This window comes from Chelonoidis abingdonii, chromosome 3 (assembly GCF_003597395.2).
Source record: "Chelonoidis abingdonii isolate Lonesome George chromosome 3, CheloAbing_2.0, whole genome shotgun sequence".
Taxonomy (NCBI): Eukaryota; Metazoa; Chordata; order Testudines; family Testudinidae; genus Chelonoidis; species Chelonoidis abingdonii.
In genome coordinates, this window is record NC_133771.1 from 206,181,913 (window position 1) to 206,197,356 (window position 15,444).

The following is a 15,444-nucleotide window of genomic DNA, read 5'->3' on the forward strand; positions in this document are numbered from 1 at the left end:
CAGTCACTATTTTTTTTAATGATCATCAGTATGGAAGCATGTCCTCTGTAATGGTGGCTGAAGCATGAAGGGGCTAACGAATGTTTAGCATATCTGGCACGTAAATATCTTTCAACACCAGCTACAAAAGTGCCATGCAAGTGCCTGTTCTAATTTTCAGGTGACATTGTAAATAAGAAGCAGGCAGCAGTACCTCTCGTAAATGTAAACAAACTTGTTTGTCTTACTGGTTGGCTGAATAAGAAATAGGACTAAGTGGACTTGTAGGCTCTAAATATTTAATAAATTTCAATTGGTATTCTATTGTTTAACAGTGTGATTAATCACGATTAATTTTTTTGAGTTAATCGCGTGAGTTAACTGTGGTTAATTGACAGGCCTCTTTAATAATGATACCTGGGGCTCTTGTATAGTGCTTTTCATCAGTAGATCTCAAAGCACTTTACAAAGGAGGTCTGGATCAAGGGCTGCTTTCCACTGACAATGGAAATCACAAGGGGAAAAATAAGCAGCTAATAAAAACTGTTGGGATGCACTGGTTTAACCACATTCCCTGTAGCCTGAATGTATGATCATCACTACAGGTTTTGTTAACATAATCTCACCATTTAACAGCAACATACAGCCAGGTCCATTCAAAGACAAGACAAAATTAATGGGCTTTTATTTAGTGGCATGGAGAAAGCCTAACGGAAAGTCGAGTGGGCACAGGGGCCTCACAGAAATGTACTATAGTCATTTTTAAATTCCTTCTAGGAGGCATAATGGCTGCTGCTAACTCTTTGAAGAATCTCTTGGACAGTGTCAAAAATCTTTTCAAAACATTGGTTGGCTAGGCAGTGTGTGTGGTGCTTCATATGGTTTAGTTCCCTCTATGTTTCCCTTTCTTTTATACACCTGCTTTATTCTATTGTAAACTACATCGTAAGATTTCATCATAACTGTTTCTAGCAAGTTAAGGCCCTGATCTCTCCATATTTCTATTTGTTTAATTACCGAGATGGAGTCCAATCCATGGCTGGCTGAACGCCAGTGTGTTAGGAGAGTTACACCAGGGAGACATTTGGACAGTGATCTTTAACAGTTGTTGAATGCAAAGATACAAAACCTAATGGGTTGTAATTTCAGATGCAATAGCACGAATTTTGCTTTTACTTTTTTTTTTTTTTTTATTAGTCTGCAGCGATTGAGAATTCTTTCCTCTTGATCTCTGCTCCGGGACCAGTGCTAGGAACACGTATACTGATGCTGAAAACATTTGTAATGGGCTGCCAAATGTTTCTCATTTTGGCACATTGTAAGCAGTGGGACTTGACAGCTTTTCTCACTTTGTTCATTAAAATAATTTACCTTCCCCACATACCATATTTGTTGTGCAGTTGAATATTAATGGTGTATTATTAAAAACCTCTCCATAGTTCCACAAATCTTAAAATATATAATTAATTTGTGAGTCTACACATCTCTCTCCCAGAGAAACCTGAGATGCTGGTTTCATCCCATGCTGTTAGAAACTGCTCATTACATCACTTCCTCTATTTTCAAGGCAGCTAAACTCCAGTCCATTTTTACAAAACTCCCTTCCTCTGTAATGGGTGATCCTTGAGGTGCCTAAATGTTTAGCCCATCTGCTGTCAATTTCACTGGCTCAGGTGCCTAGAGTCTCCTTACCGGGACTGGACTCGCAAGGGTTTACAAAAACTGGTTTCTATAAACATGAAGGGGAGAGATCCTGAAATGAGGAACAGTCCTTTTGTTTAGGGACATACGATGACCTGCCCTGCTCAACTACTCAATTCTTGGCTTCTCAGGTGCCAGTTGATTGTGATAAAACCAAGAGAGCTGCCTGTTTTCCTTCTTAAATTCTGATTAATTCTCATACAATAAACTGAATCCCAGTGGGTAAGGCTTAGTACATATGCATGACTGACTGACTGGGAGTCAAATGAGCTAAATTTAGCTAGCAGTGTAGTTCTTGACACACTAATTTAAGTGTTTATTACTCCTTTTCACACACTAATTTTCTGTGTGTTTTCAATGAGAATTCAGGTGCCAACTATTTAACCGTGGTTTTATTGAGAGATTCACTTTTCATAGAGATCTGAAAGTTAAACATTTGCCTAGAAATCTCTTTCCTGGCTATCACATTCCAACTACAGAAGCCTGGGATGTTAAAAACGCCCATTGCATGAGTTATAACAACATTTTAATAAATACTTTACAAAAATAATGCGCAGGTTTTTTTAAATCACTGAGAGCAACTCCTTATCTCTTTCCCCTCAAAAAACTCTTTAAAGAATAGCTTTTTCTGTATAATACTCTGCAGTCAGGACAAAGAATTAAGAAGGTGACTTATTGTACCCCAGTGAATATGTTCAAAAGTCTATATTCTGTTTCTCTTTTTAAAAAAAAAAAAAGTGCACTTCTTTCTTTATAGCAGAACCCTTCTAATTACATGTAGGAATTAGGAGGTAACTGGGATTTCTCAGTTTTTTGTCAACATTCTTTTCCTTTTAACTACACTCTTCAGCCTCAGCAAATTTTGGCCTGTTAACCCCTGATCCTACAAAGACTGACTTACACAGTTTCTTTATTTATACACAGTGTGGCAGATTCTCTACTGGTGTGAATTGTCATGACTCCATTCTCTTCCATGGAGCTATGATAATTCAGAGCAGCTGTAGCTCCACCCCTGTGCATAGTCCCATTGAAGTCACTGCACTACTCACACTATGGGAAGTTAAGCACAGTCATATGTCTTTGCAGAATCCAAGGCCTTATTTTAGATTCTTTTGATGTAGCCCAAAGGAACATGGCAGCTGCATTGCCTGGAAACCTTACCACATATATACAGCTAACAAACACCTGAGTGACTGGAAAGGCAAGGGGAGCTTCAACTAAGAATGATTAATGTTGGCATTTTTTACTCATCTTCAGCATTTCTACCTGTTTTCTCCTCCAATTATTAATAGCTTTCCCTCCCAACAATCCTTCCCCTCTTCTTAGAAATACGATTAAATACTTTCATTAATACAGTTCCAGAGAAAGTATTATTTTTAAACAGCTGTGTTTATATTAAATAAGTTACATATAAAAACTGTTTGAGACTTTAGGCTCTTTGGCCCTGATACAAAAAAACCCCAAACCTGAGCATGTGGCAAAGCAGGTAAGTATGTGCTGATCTCAAAGCACATGCTTAAGTCACATTGACTATAATGGATTTAAGCATGTGATTAAGTGGTTTGCTGTACAGGGATAGATCTAAGCATGTGCTTAAGTGCTTTGCTGAATCAGGGCCTTTGAGCCTGATTCGCATTTCACTTTCCCCTAGCTTTACCCTGCCATTAGGGAGGGACCAATCGTGCATCATTTAAAATCATTAGGAGCTTTGTTATTGACTTTAATGGGAGCAGGATCAGAGCTTTACACTGATGTAAAAATCGATATCAAGCCCTTTATTCAGCAAGAATTTATTCACACAATTTTTTCCTGGGGGTTTTCTTTCTTTTGAAATAAAATGCATTGTATTGCTATATAAGCTTCTCCCATTAAAGTTTGTGTGTATGTTTGTATGCAGAGAAGTGTGAGTGTGTGAAATATGCATATATAAATTACACACACACATTATATACAAATATATACACTCATACGAAAGATACTGACCAACCCTATTTCAAATAGATAATGCAGCAAATGCAGTTTTATGGAAACGATCCCCATTTTCCTGTCTGAGGAGGACAATCCCTTCAGTATTCCCTTGCTTCCTGAAACTGTTTGTAATAGTCTCCATCTGAAGGGTTTTCTATACATTTCTGACCATTGTTAGGGGGCCGTGCTTCATTGTATCGGCTCCAGTCGCCTTTGCATATAATCCAAGGCAAAATGTCGACTTTGTAGTGGAGCTCTGCGGAGAATTCTACGCTGATCAAGTTTGGCGTACCCGCCCCTTTCCCCCTTGTAATCAGCTGCATATTGTCATCATAGCAACAGTGTTGCGCAGCTAGAGTTGTGCTCTCCAAGGAAAGCATAGAGCGGGTACAATATCGGGCTGTCGGCTTGTAGATCTCCAATTTTTCCTTTGGCCCACTTGCATCTTTCCAGCGAAAGTTTTTCCGTTTAATCCGATCATAGATCTCAGCAGTGCTGTAGGCGACTTCTGTGGGGTAGGAGCAAGGGCAGCTGGGTAGGTCATTAACCACTTTGTGCATGTATTTCTTCAAGAACTCACTTTTGCAGCTCATCCACCTTTCGCAACTATCAGTATCTGTGAGAGGAGGGGAGATGAAAATGCTTTAAGGTACATTACACAGCATGTAAATTAAATATGATATAGCTACAGCGATAACACAATGAAGATAACCAATGAGAGAAATGTAACCGTCTTGCAGAAAGTTCTGTGTAACCAAGTAAGGGCTACAAAGCATGCCTGCTTGCAGTGTGGTGACTTATCTTGTTATTGGAGAATCAAGAAAGCAAAATATGACGAGAAAAGGCCATCCTACTGTGAATTACATTGCCATAGCTACATGGATCCTTGGCACTTACTAGGCTTTCAAAGTGCCTTACAAACTTCAATTAAACCTGGCACCAGCCCAGTGAAGTACAATAGACATCATACCTCAGTTTTGCAAGTGAGTGAACTTGAAGCACAGAGAGGTTAAGTGACTTGCCCTAGATTAAACAATGAATCAGAATTGTGATTAGAAGCTGGCAGCCCTAGCTCTTGACCCTCAGCTCCAAACCCAAGATCACATAGCCTTCCTTGGGGTTCTGAAATGGTACGTGAGGCTCAACTGCGTTGTAATGAAACTAAAGACTCCAAGATAAACAGAGCCTTGTATTCATGAAAAATACTTTGGTTAGGGCTTCATTTATTTTCCCCTTGCCACATCCTCTACCTCTCCAAAAGGATCTTTCGAGCAGCTGCAGTTCAAAGATAGAGAGGGACCTACAGCAGTCAATTACATGATGTACCATCAGACAATGCCTGTAAATTAGGATGGTCAAATGGCACTAGACCTATGAATTTTGGTGTGGGATGGAGGGGTGGCCAGAGTAGAACATTTGGGTTTTTGGGGGGCTAAATCATCTCAACCGATGGGTCTGGTCCCACACGTAGGGCTTCATTCCACATTACTTATGTCATCAGCACTCAATAGGGCTCATCACATGAGTAAGGTGAGCAAAGTTTGGGCCTGAAGCTATACTGCAAACATATTGACTCAACGATTTCACAGTCAGTTTGCCATACATTTAAGTCATATGCCCGGTTGGAAACAAGTACTATAGTTTGCTTACAAGCATACGCTAGGATTTGGCATGCCGGATAACACTGTTGATTCAACCTGTCTAGTATCCTATCTCCATATGTGACCAATCCCTGATGCTTCGATGGTAGGGGATAAACCCTCACAGTGCATGTAGCCCATTATGTGCACTGTTGTACATGAATGGAAGAAAGTTATATACAGCAATCAGCTCATAGCCTGAGGATTGATTTGGTTGACCCTATCTTGCCATCCATAGCTACAAATGCTATTATTGCTCATAAAATTATCCATCTCACATCAGCAACAGCTGTAACTCTTACAAAAATGATCATGAATAAAGTGCCGCTATGGCACCTTTCAACTGAGGATACTGAAGTGCTTGCAAATTGTTAAAATTGAGCCTTATAGCACTGCTGTAAGGTAAGGATGAAGCATCGCTGTTTTAAAACCGGAGAAACTGAGGCCCAGACACTGACTTGGTAATTTGTGGAAAGTTATTCAAAAAGAATCCTGTGACAGAGCTAGGGATAGAAACAAGATATTCCGAGGTCTAGTTCTGTTCCTTAACAATAAGGGAATCAACAGCCATTTGGAATATGACTCATTTGGGTTAAAGACAGAGGTATATGAGCCCAGATCTTATAATGTTAGTTTAAAAAACAATCCTAAACAGAGCTCGTCTCTTTACAGTAAGAGATACTAGACTGCCAGTTGCTTACCAACTTCGAATAGCTTAGTGGCATTGAACTCTTCGCTTCCTGCAAGTAAACTCACTTCTGTGGCAGCTGTCCTGAAGGTGTCTTCAATCCCTAAAGACAAAACACAAACTAATAGATGTGTTTCCTTAACAGTAAACAACAATGAAAAACAAAAACAAACCACCGAAGTTCTGATTGCATTGCCTCTGTTGAATTTAGTGCTGGAGGAAAACATTAACAATATAATGATAGGAAACAGGCTGACCTTGTGGAGTCCCTGTAGATGACAGGTATACTTGCTAGGCAGTCCTTTAGATAGCCAGGCCAAAGGTTCCAAACTTCAGTGCCTAGATCTAGTTAGGGCACCTAAATTTCTATTTAGGTATGTAACTAAGTGGCCTGATTTTTCAAAGCTGCACAGTAACTCCCAGGAATTCCAATAGAAGCTGCAGGTGCTCAGTACCAATGAAAATCCATCTGTTTGATTAGGTGGCCAAGTTTATGTATCCAGATATCTTTTTCCTAGCATGTGTTAGGGATGGTTGATGACATCTCAACTTGTTGAGAAATTTCTTAGTGAAAGCTGTAAAGCACAACGTGGAATATGAAACCCATTGGAGACTGTGCGCCAGTTGCTTTGAAATGCTTCAAAATGCTGATCTGGCACTTTCTTTCTTTTGGAGCTGGAACAGCGATGGTCCCAGGTCAAGTGGCTCTTCTCTCCCCAGCTTCAAAGAGTCTTCTGAGCCAGCAGGTGCTGATGCTAGGCCTGAGTGGGGGACCAGCCAGGGGAGCGTCAGGGGACAGAATTGCCAGGAGCCCAGGGTGGAGCATGAGTCTGGAAGCAGGACCACATGGATAGTGGAGGGAGGAACCTGGCACAGGTAGGAGGAGGCAGGGCCAGGACTGGGTCTATAGAGAGTCACTCCCTGCTTGCCCAGGCCTCCTTCAGCTACCTCTATCTTTCTCCCAGCTCCCCCAGTAACCTCTCAGCAACCCTCTGCTCCCTTCCAGGGCCTCCCATGATCCTGCATTCCAGCACTGCTGTTTCAGACTCCAGGACTGGTTAGAGACCACCTCAGCTCCACCTTTTAAACTCATGGAGACTTGCTAATGTGTTCATGTTTACGTGTTGGCAGGGTACCAAATGTTTTACAGTGAGTGAATGCAATAGCGCCTGCCCTAACAAGCTGAAAATGTATTGTGTGCTTTGCTCTTCAGTTACATTTTCTTCCGCAGCTAGAGGAGTGAAAGGAGCTGGGAGGAAAGAGACAAATATGTAGATAATGGTCCAAAAATCTTAGAAACTTTGGGTGCCTGGCAAGGTCCAGTGAAGCATTTGTCATTAGCACAGAGAACCACAGAATAACAAAAAAGGTGTGAAAACATGGTCATTACTGGACTAATTGTGTTATGCTCAAACGAACACCCTTTTGCTGCTATTTTATTTAGCTAACTACTATTCTCTTCAAATGAAAGCCCTTCAAAGAAGCATTTAAGCAAGTAATTTTTTATCCCATTGCATCATATATTTCAAAAGTAAGCCCTGAAAACTCTCAGTATGCAAAAACTGTGTGGTTAATGTAGCCTTCCATCCCCTTTCCAGCAAACTTCATCATGGTCTTGTTACTGGTGGACAGTAATACAAACCAGGGCCTTGCAGAGCTTCAAAACAGCCTCAGGCTTTTTTTACAATAATTTATTGTAAGGGCTTTGCCTTAACTGCAGCTGTAGATGCAGAATAATAGATACCCCAGAATCCTTCCAAGGTAATAATTCACTGCAGAGGTTCTGCTGACAGTATAAACAGTAGAAACTGAGCGTTGCTCTGGTCATTTTAAAAATACCAGCAGAAACTCGAAGAGCGTATTACATTTTCCTCGCTGAGCTCAGGTGTCTGTAATGTGACATAATACATTCTTTCAAGTCTGCCATGGTTTGATGCTAGATGGTAACAAATACCTGAGACTATACCTGGGAGATGGTGACCTCTTCTGGATTTAACCTATTGTTGTTCAGGTTTGAGGGAATGGGGGAAAGTGTTGCAACAAGCAGATTACTTGTGTGTGTGTGAGATAATCAGTGTATTTCCTGCAGCAGTTAGCAAATAGCAACTAACATCCTGAGATGGATGGGTGTGCATGTGAGAGAGTAACTGCCAAACACTGCTTGTCGAGTGACTTTAAAAATCTCTAGCAATGCCAGTGCAACATTGGATCTCATACTTAGGATTTTATAGCTATTTCAGGTCTTTCACTTCCTTTACCATCCAAATTGTGAAGCCAAACATGGCTAAATGTTGGTGAAATGCAATCTGTTGGGGGGTGCTTCCCCTGGCTCTGCCCAGGCCCTGCCCCCAACTCCACCCCTTCCCCCAAGGCCCCACCGCCACCCTGCTTCTTCTCACCCCTGCTCTGCCCCCAGCTTTTCCCACCCAGTTCCACCCCCTCCCCCGAGCACGCTGTGCCCTTTCTTCTCCCCCCACACCCTCCAGTGCCTCCTGCTGCGGCGAAAGAGCTGATCTGTGGCAGGCCCTAGGAGGGAACGAGAGGCACTGATCGGTGGGCCTGCCAGCAGGCAGGAGGCACTGGGGGGAGGGGGAGGTTCTGGTAGTGGGACTGCCAGTGGGTGCTTAGCACCCACCATTTTTTCCCCATGGGTGCTCCAGTCCCAAAGCACCCCCAGAGTCGGCGCCTATGTACTGTAATGGGGGTGCACCATACTGCTCTCCGTGGTGTAATTATACAGCTCCAGTGCATCACCCTCAGTGCTGCATCATTGTATGGGTTGTGCAAATGTGGATTAATATGAATAAGCAGAGGAGTCTCTCAACACGTGGCTCAAGCTAAAACCACATCCTTAATCTGCCCTGTGGTACACAAGCATTGAAGAGCCAAGCCTGCTGGTTTTGAGAATTTTCCAGTTTGTAGGCAAAATGGACAGAGAGAGAGAGAAAGAGAGATGGATGAATGGCATTTTAGCCTTAATTCTAGACTTGCTGGTTTGTATTAAGAGACAGGAGCTTTGTGGTTTAATGTCTATTAAAAAAACCCAAAAAATCCCTTGACTCAAACTCCAACAGCTCTTTAGAACATTACTCCTGAGGGCTATCTGCGCCTAAAAATTTGGTATCCAAAAAATTAAAAATTCTGCACACAATATTTTAAAATTTGGCAAGTTTTATTTGTCAATTAACAAACGCAGAGGCTGCAGCATGGCACTGGGGAGCACAGGCCACTGGCTGCACAAAGGTGGGAGATCTCCCACTCCCAGAGGGCGGACTCAGTGGTGAGGCTGCACCCGACCCTGACACAGCACAAGGACTGGGCCTGCCCCAGAAACACCCTGGGGCCCTGCCAGGTGCACTAGGTGTGGGGCAGGCAGGATCCAAGTGTGGAGGGGCTCAGTGTGGGGGGATCCAGGTGTGAGGGTGAGAGGATTCTGTGTGGGACAATCTGGGTGCAGGCAGCTCAGTGTGGGGGGATCGGGATGCACAGAGGCTCATTCGGTGGAGTTCCAGGTGCAGGGGCAATGGGATTCTGCAGGGGCTTCCAGGTGAAAATGGTTGGGGTTCAGAAGAGGGGTCTGGGTGTGGGGGTCTCAGTAGGGGGTATGGGTGCTGCGGGAGTGGGGCTTGGTGGGGTGGGGGTCTGGGTGCAGCTTGTTGGGGGCCAGTGGCATGGGTGTCTGGATGTGGGGGCTCAGGTTGGTGCAGGGAGGTGGGGCTCATCAGGGTGGGGAGTTGAGTACAGGGAGCTCAATGGGGGGTGGTCTGCGTGAGGGAGGGATCTGGAGGCAGTGGGGTCTGGGTTCAAGGGGCTCCAGATGCAGGGGCTGAGCTTCAATGGGGTGAGGCTTGGATATGGAGGACTCGGGGGTTCTGGGAGTACAGGGTGAGGCTTGGAGGAGATATCTGGGAATGGGAGGGTCCAGATGCACAGGAGTTGGGCGGATGGGGGAGCAGCTCCCTGTACAGTGACCCCTCCCCCCCGCAGTTAAGGAGTGATGGGGGCAGGAAGCAGGAGAGGATGCTGAGCTTTCTGCAGCTGGGGGAGGTTCCTAGGGGTGGGTCTGACACAGCCCCAGCCACTCCTTACAGGGGAAGAGAAAATCCCATGCTCTCCTGCCTCCAGCCCAGCCAGGACTAGCAGCTGATCCCAGCTCAGGGTAGGAGCCACTGACTGTCTCCACCGGCTGCTCTGGGTGCCTAAAACAACGTACTTGCGCAGCTAGGGAGTTGTGCATGACTGCTCTTGCACCTTCCCTTTGCTTTCCTGTCAGAAAGTCATTTTTCTGCAGGGAAGCAAAGAAATCTGTGAGGGACATGAATTCTGCACATGCGCAGTGGCACAGAATTCCCCCAGGAGTAGAACATCTAGTGTATAAGACCATGTTTCAGATCTCCTCTAAAGCAGTCGTTCTCAAACTAGGGCCAGGCTGGTTTGTTTACCCACCGTATCTGCAGGTTTGACCGATCGCGGCTCCCACTGGCCGCGGTTTGCTGCTCCAGGCCAATAGGACTACAGGAAGGGCGGCCAGCACATCTCTTGGCCCGCACTGATTCCTGCAGCCCCCATTGGCCTGGAGCAGCAAACCGCGGCCAGTGGGAGCCACGATCGGTCAAACCTGCAGATGTGGTAGGTAAACAAACTGTCCCATCCCGCCAGGGGCTTTCCCTGAACAAGCAGCGGCCTTAGTTTGAGAACCACTTCTCTAAAGCCACTTTGCAGACAGTTGGCATGATATTTTAAAGGGCATATTAACAGCTAATATGGAGCCATTATTCCTAACATTATGGCAAGTATATACACATTAAATGTATTGCAATATATGTTCTTATTTTCAAATAATAGTAATGAGGCAGTTTTAAAATAAAAAAACCAAGTGCATTCTAGGTGAAAAGAGTGCACATTTCTTTGGGAAAACGCTTCAGTCCTGTGACATATGGAATGTTCGGGTAGGCAAGAAGTAACTGCAGCAACAAAAGAAGTTTGCCTTTTGACTGAAACTTTCTGTAGCAAGTTTAACCCTTATAGGGGACAACATTGGATTTAATAACAAATGCTTTGTTAATTTAAAAATAAAAAATAGAACTACCCTAAAACGTAAAAGACAGACATGGTACATTAACATTAAAATACCATGTCTGCCTTTTACATTTTAGGGTAGTTCACATATGAAATAAGTGACCTTCAGGAACAGCACTTTTTAATAGCACTGTTACCCAGCCATGGCCCAAATATGATGCTGGCCTTTAACCATGTATGGTGAAGCCCTCCAAACCCAGTGCTCTGTCCCCAATGATCTTTCTAACAATAATTCAGGTTCTTTCTTTAAAAACAACCAAGATTTGTTAACCATACCTGGGCAGTTTGGCCTATCACATGTCCTCGACTCCGTGGCTGTGCAGGCATAGCCACAGGACCTGGTTCGCTTCTGATTGCCATTCCCGCAGGTTACGCTACAAATGGACCATGGGCTCCAGTCTCCCTCTCCATCAATATAATCTATACAGGAACAAAGATGAGGAAGGAAATGAAAAACAAAAACCCTACTACCAAAAACTACTGTATAGATGGTGGTTTTTATTAAGTAGGCATAGCAAGAATGGAATCCAGATGTCTCTACCTGAAACCTGGGCTGAGTGCCAGGCTTAAACCTGCTGTTTAAATGGTTTTCACACTTGCCTCTCCTCAGGGATGTGCATGCAACATTATTTGAAAAAATATTTCCTTTCTCTTTTGACCTTTTAGCAGCCGAGAATCTTCAGCTGTAAAGCTGGGTCATGAACTAACAAAATATCTACTTAAACTATTTTTCCATCAGTAGGAATATGCTTTCTGATCACAAACCAACCAGATATGTAATAAAAACATTTACTTTAACCTCCCCACTCCTCAAATAAACCCCTCCAAAAGATATCTATAGCACACAAAGATATTCAAAACTTAATTGGATTTTAGGACAGAATGCATGTTGGATTTTGTCTGGGTAGTTGATTGTATGTGGAAATATTTCAGTTTCATTCTTTAATCTCCCCACACATCAGAGCAAGAGAGCTAACATGTTATAGAAGTCACTTTGAGGCAGTGAATTACATGTTCTTTTCAAACCCATGGGAATAAACATTTTATAGCACTGACTAAATGACTAAATGTTGTCACTGAGGGCCTGATCCTGCACCATTAAAAGCTCTTTGGGTCAGCATTTTGTTCTGTAATGACTGCAGCTTCTAGGCACTACCACAGTGCAAATAATACGAACGTGACTGGGTCCAAATTAAGTGAAACATTCCATGAACTAATCTGGGAAGCCCAGAGCATAGAGTGTACTGCCTAATGTGCCTTCACTCCCGATATCAAACATGCCACTCCAGGGTTACACCTTTGCGAGAAGACCAACCAAGCTCTCGTCTCTCACTATGTAAAGGACTGGGCTAGTGCATAGTTTTCTACAGGGTTAGAGGTGTCTATTTTATAACATGATTTGTTTTACTGTCTGTGTGGACAGAAAACATGGATAATAAACCCTGTTAAAGATGGGTGTTTTAGCCTAGAGACTCTGCATTGGGAATAGAAATCTTCTTTTAACACTGATGTCCTTAGGTGTGGCAAAGCACTGTACATCTTTTTGTAGTACTGAAATTTGTCCACAAATACAGGTACAAGAAGAAAGGACTTTAAAATTCTGGCCCACGATATTTAATACTTATGCACATACTTAAATATAAAATTCAGCAAAAAAGCTCTCTCTTAGTTAAGGCTCTAGACTCAAACCTAATCAAAACAAGGGAAACTAGGGCTGAAACAGTACGCTACAGCTTGTGTGTGTGTAGATGATGCAACATGAATGACAGGGAATAAAACCACTGCTTTGAAATGCTACTCTACCTAAAATCTTAAGTATAGAGCCGTACTAAATTCATGGTCCATTTTAGTCAATTTCACAGTCATAGGATTTTAAAAATCATAAAATTCATGATTTCAGCTATTTAAATATGAAATTTCATTGTGTTGTAATTGTAGAGGTCCTGACCCAAAAAGGAGTTGTGTGTGGGGATTCGCAAGGTTATTGTGTGTGTGTGTGTGGGCGGGGGGGGGGGGGGGGGGGGGGGGAGCCTGTGGTATAGTTCCCTTACTTCTGTGCTGCTGCTGTTAGTGGCAGTGCTGCCTTCAGACCTGGGCAGCTGGAGCGTGGCATCTTCTGGCTGAGAGTAATGATGATGGCACGATATGGTATTGCCACCCTTATTTCTGTGCTGCTGCTGGCTGGGCACTGCCTTCATAGCTGGGCAGCTGGGAGCGGTGGCTGCTGGCCGAGAGCCCAGCTCTGAAGGCAGAACCGCTGCCAACAGCAGCATAGAAGTAAGGATGGCATGGTATGGAATTGCCATCTTTACTTCTGCACTGCTGCCTGCAGAGCTGGGACCCTCAGATAGCCCTCCGGCCGCCCAGCTCTGAAGGCAGCAGCGCAGAAGTACGGGTGGCATGGTATGGTATCAACACCCTTACTTCTGCATTGCTGCTGGCGGGGCGCTGCCTTCAGAGCTGGGCACCCGGCCAACAGCCACTCCTCTCTGGCTGCCCAGCTCTGAAGGCAGCACAGAAGTAAGTGGCAATACTGCAACCCCCCTAAAATAACCTTGTGTCCGTCCTCCCCACCACCGCACAACTCCCTTTTGGGTCAGGACCCCCAATTTGAGAAAGGCTCATTTCCCCTATGAAATCTGTATAGTATAGGGTAAAAGCACACAAAAGAAAGACCATATTTCATGATCTGTGACATGTTCTTCATGGCTGTGAATTTGGTAGGGCCCTACTTAAGTATATATTGATTTACAGCTTCATCCTTAGAGGCTCTGAGCCACTTCCAACTGCCACAGTGTGCATATTAAATCACCTCCCAGCAGTCATCCCGAAATGTGCAGCTATAGACCAACGTGATAGTAAGGAAATAATTTATCCTTTCTGTTTTCAGCAATTGTTTCATAAAACAAACTGAAAACAATTGTTTTCCCCATGATACATCTGGAACAGAATTACACACACAAAATGTTCCTGCTATCTATGTCACTCCCTACACAACATAGCTTGCCTTACTTACATCTCAACCAAACATGACCACATTGTAGTTCCCACTCATTTATCCACCAGTTACATTTTAGATTCCAAATCACTGCACACATGGTTCTAAATTTGTACTTATCCTTACACTAAGAATAAATGAGACCTCGTTTCCTTTGTTTAAAAAAAGTATACTCATGAAAAAAAAGAACGTCTTGTAGGATAACTGGTATAATTTTCAAGATTATAGACTTACAAGTGGAATGTGGCTATCACAGCCTAGTTTGTGCATCTGCACAGATTTGTATTTAAAAGCCAATGAACAAAAGCCACATGTTGGAAAAATGTTATTTTGCTTGGCCTACTTTCAGCGATGTCTCTTCATTCTCATTTCCCCCAAACTAGTTTTACAATCCCAAGGTGCCCATAAGAGGTCTGGAATGCAAACTCACCATATTCTGGCTGCTCCTTGGATTCAAAAGTCCGGTGGTTGGGTGCATGCCTATCCCACCCACCAAGAGGGTTTAGGAAGTTGCTATCTTCGGTGGTGCTGTCATGCTTGTAGTCCTGGTCACCGCTACTCATGCGAGTCAAGGTGGATGATGGCTGCCACCAGTTCCTCCAGTCAGGGGATGGGACTGGCCAGCTAGGCTTGCTGCTCTCTTTGTGCAGATCCTTCTCTGGTTCAGTATCAGGGCCATCAACCACTTCTATGGTAACCTAGAGAATTCACGTTATGCCAGGTCAGTCAGCATGCAAAATCCAAAACTAGATCTCCTCAGAGTGTCCATGCATCAGTGGGGAATCTTCTATACAGCAGAGATAAGGGACTGATGTTATCTAGCAAAGAGGGCTTGTAATCCTTTAGGGCTAGCCTGTTATAAACCATATGTGGATTAGTGAGCCCAGAAACTCAGTGATTCCTTCTGCCACCTCTGCTGAGTCAAATCTTGGAGCAAAAAGCCCCCCGCCCCTCCCCCCAAAATCCTGACCAAAACAAGAACCAAACCTGCATCTTAAACCTTTATAGTGAAGCTTTCTGTCTTCAGGGGAAAAGTCGATAAAAGTTTGTGAAGAGGAAAAAGAAAAAACACTAATTTTAAATTCATTGGGCCTGAATATGAAGCGAATGTGAAATGTGCTAGATCAGAACGGTAGCCTTTGTTGTTGGCTTTGCATAGGTGCAAATAACTACACCAGGTGCAAGGCAGTACAGAATCAGTTGCATTCTCTTTGCTTGCTAAATATCCACTCAAGTGTTGGCCTGGTCACTGGCTGGTAAGACCATTTGCACCCTCGTAGATTTTTCTGTAGCACAGTTGCAACACTATAATATTTAGGGCTGGCACTAGCATGTGAAACCATAGTGTAGGTGGCCACAGATTCTTTATATTCTTCTTTTACCCTGAGATA

The 15,444-nt window shown here is 43.6% G+C and overlaps 1 protein-coding gene across 1 annotated transcript in view; it reads right to left on the minus strand.

The window, feature by feature from the left end:
- Positions 1–3,619: 3,619 nt before the first annotated feature.
- ISM1 (isthmin 1) overlaps positions 3,620–15,444 on the minus strand; it is a 50,012-nt gene continuing 38,187 nt past the window's right edge. The window contains exons 3-6 of the mRNA XM_032789838.2: positions 14,484–14,751; positions 11,332–11,475; positions 5,990–6,079; positions 3,620–4,264 (exon numbers count right to left, since the gene is read on the minus strand). Coding sequence (XP_032645729.1) covers positions 3,747–4,264; positions 5,990–6,079; positions 11,332–11,475; positions 14,484–14,751 — 1,020 coding nt within the window. The 3' untranslated portion in view covers positions 3,620–3,746. The remainder of the gene's footprint in view (positions 4,265–5,989; positions 6,080–11,331; positions 11,476–14,483; positions 14,752–15,444) is intronic.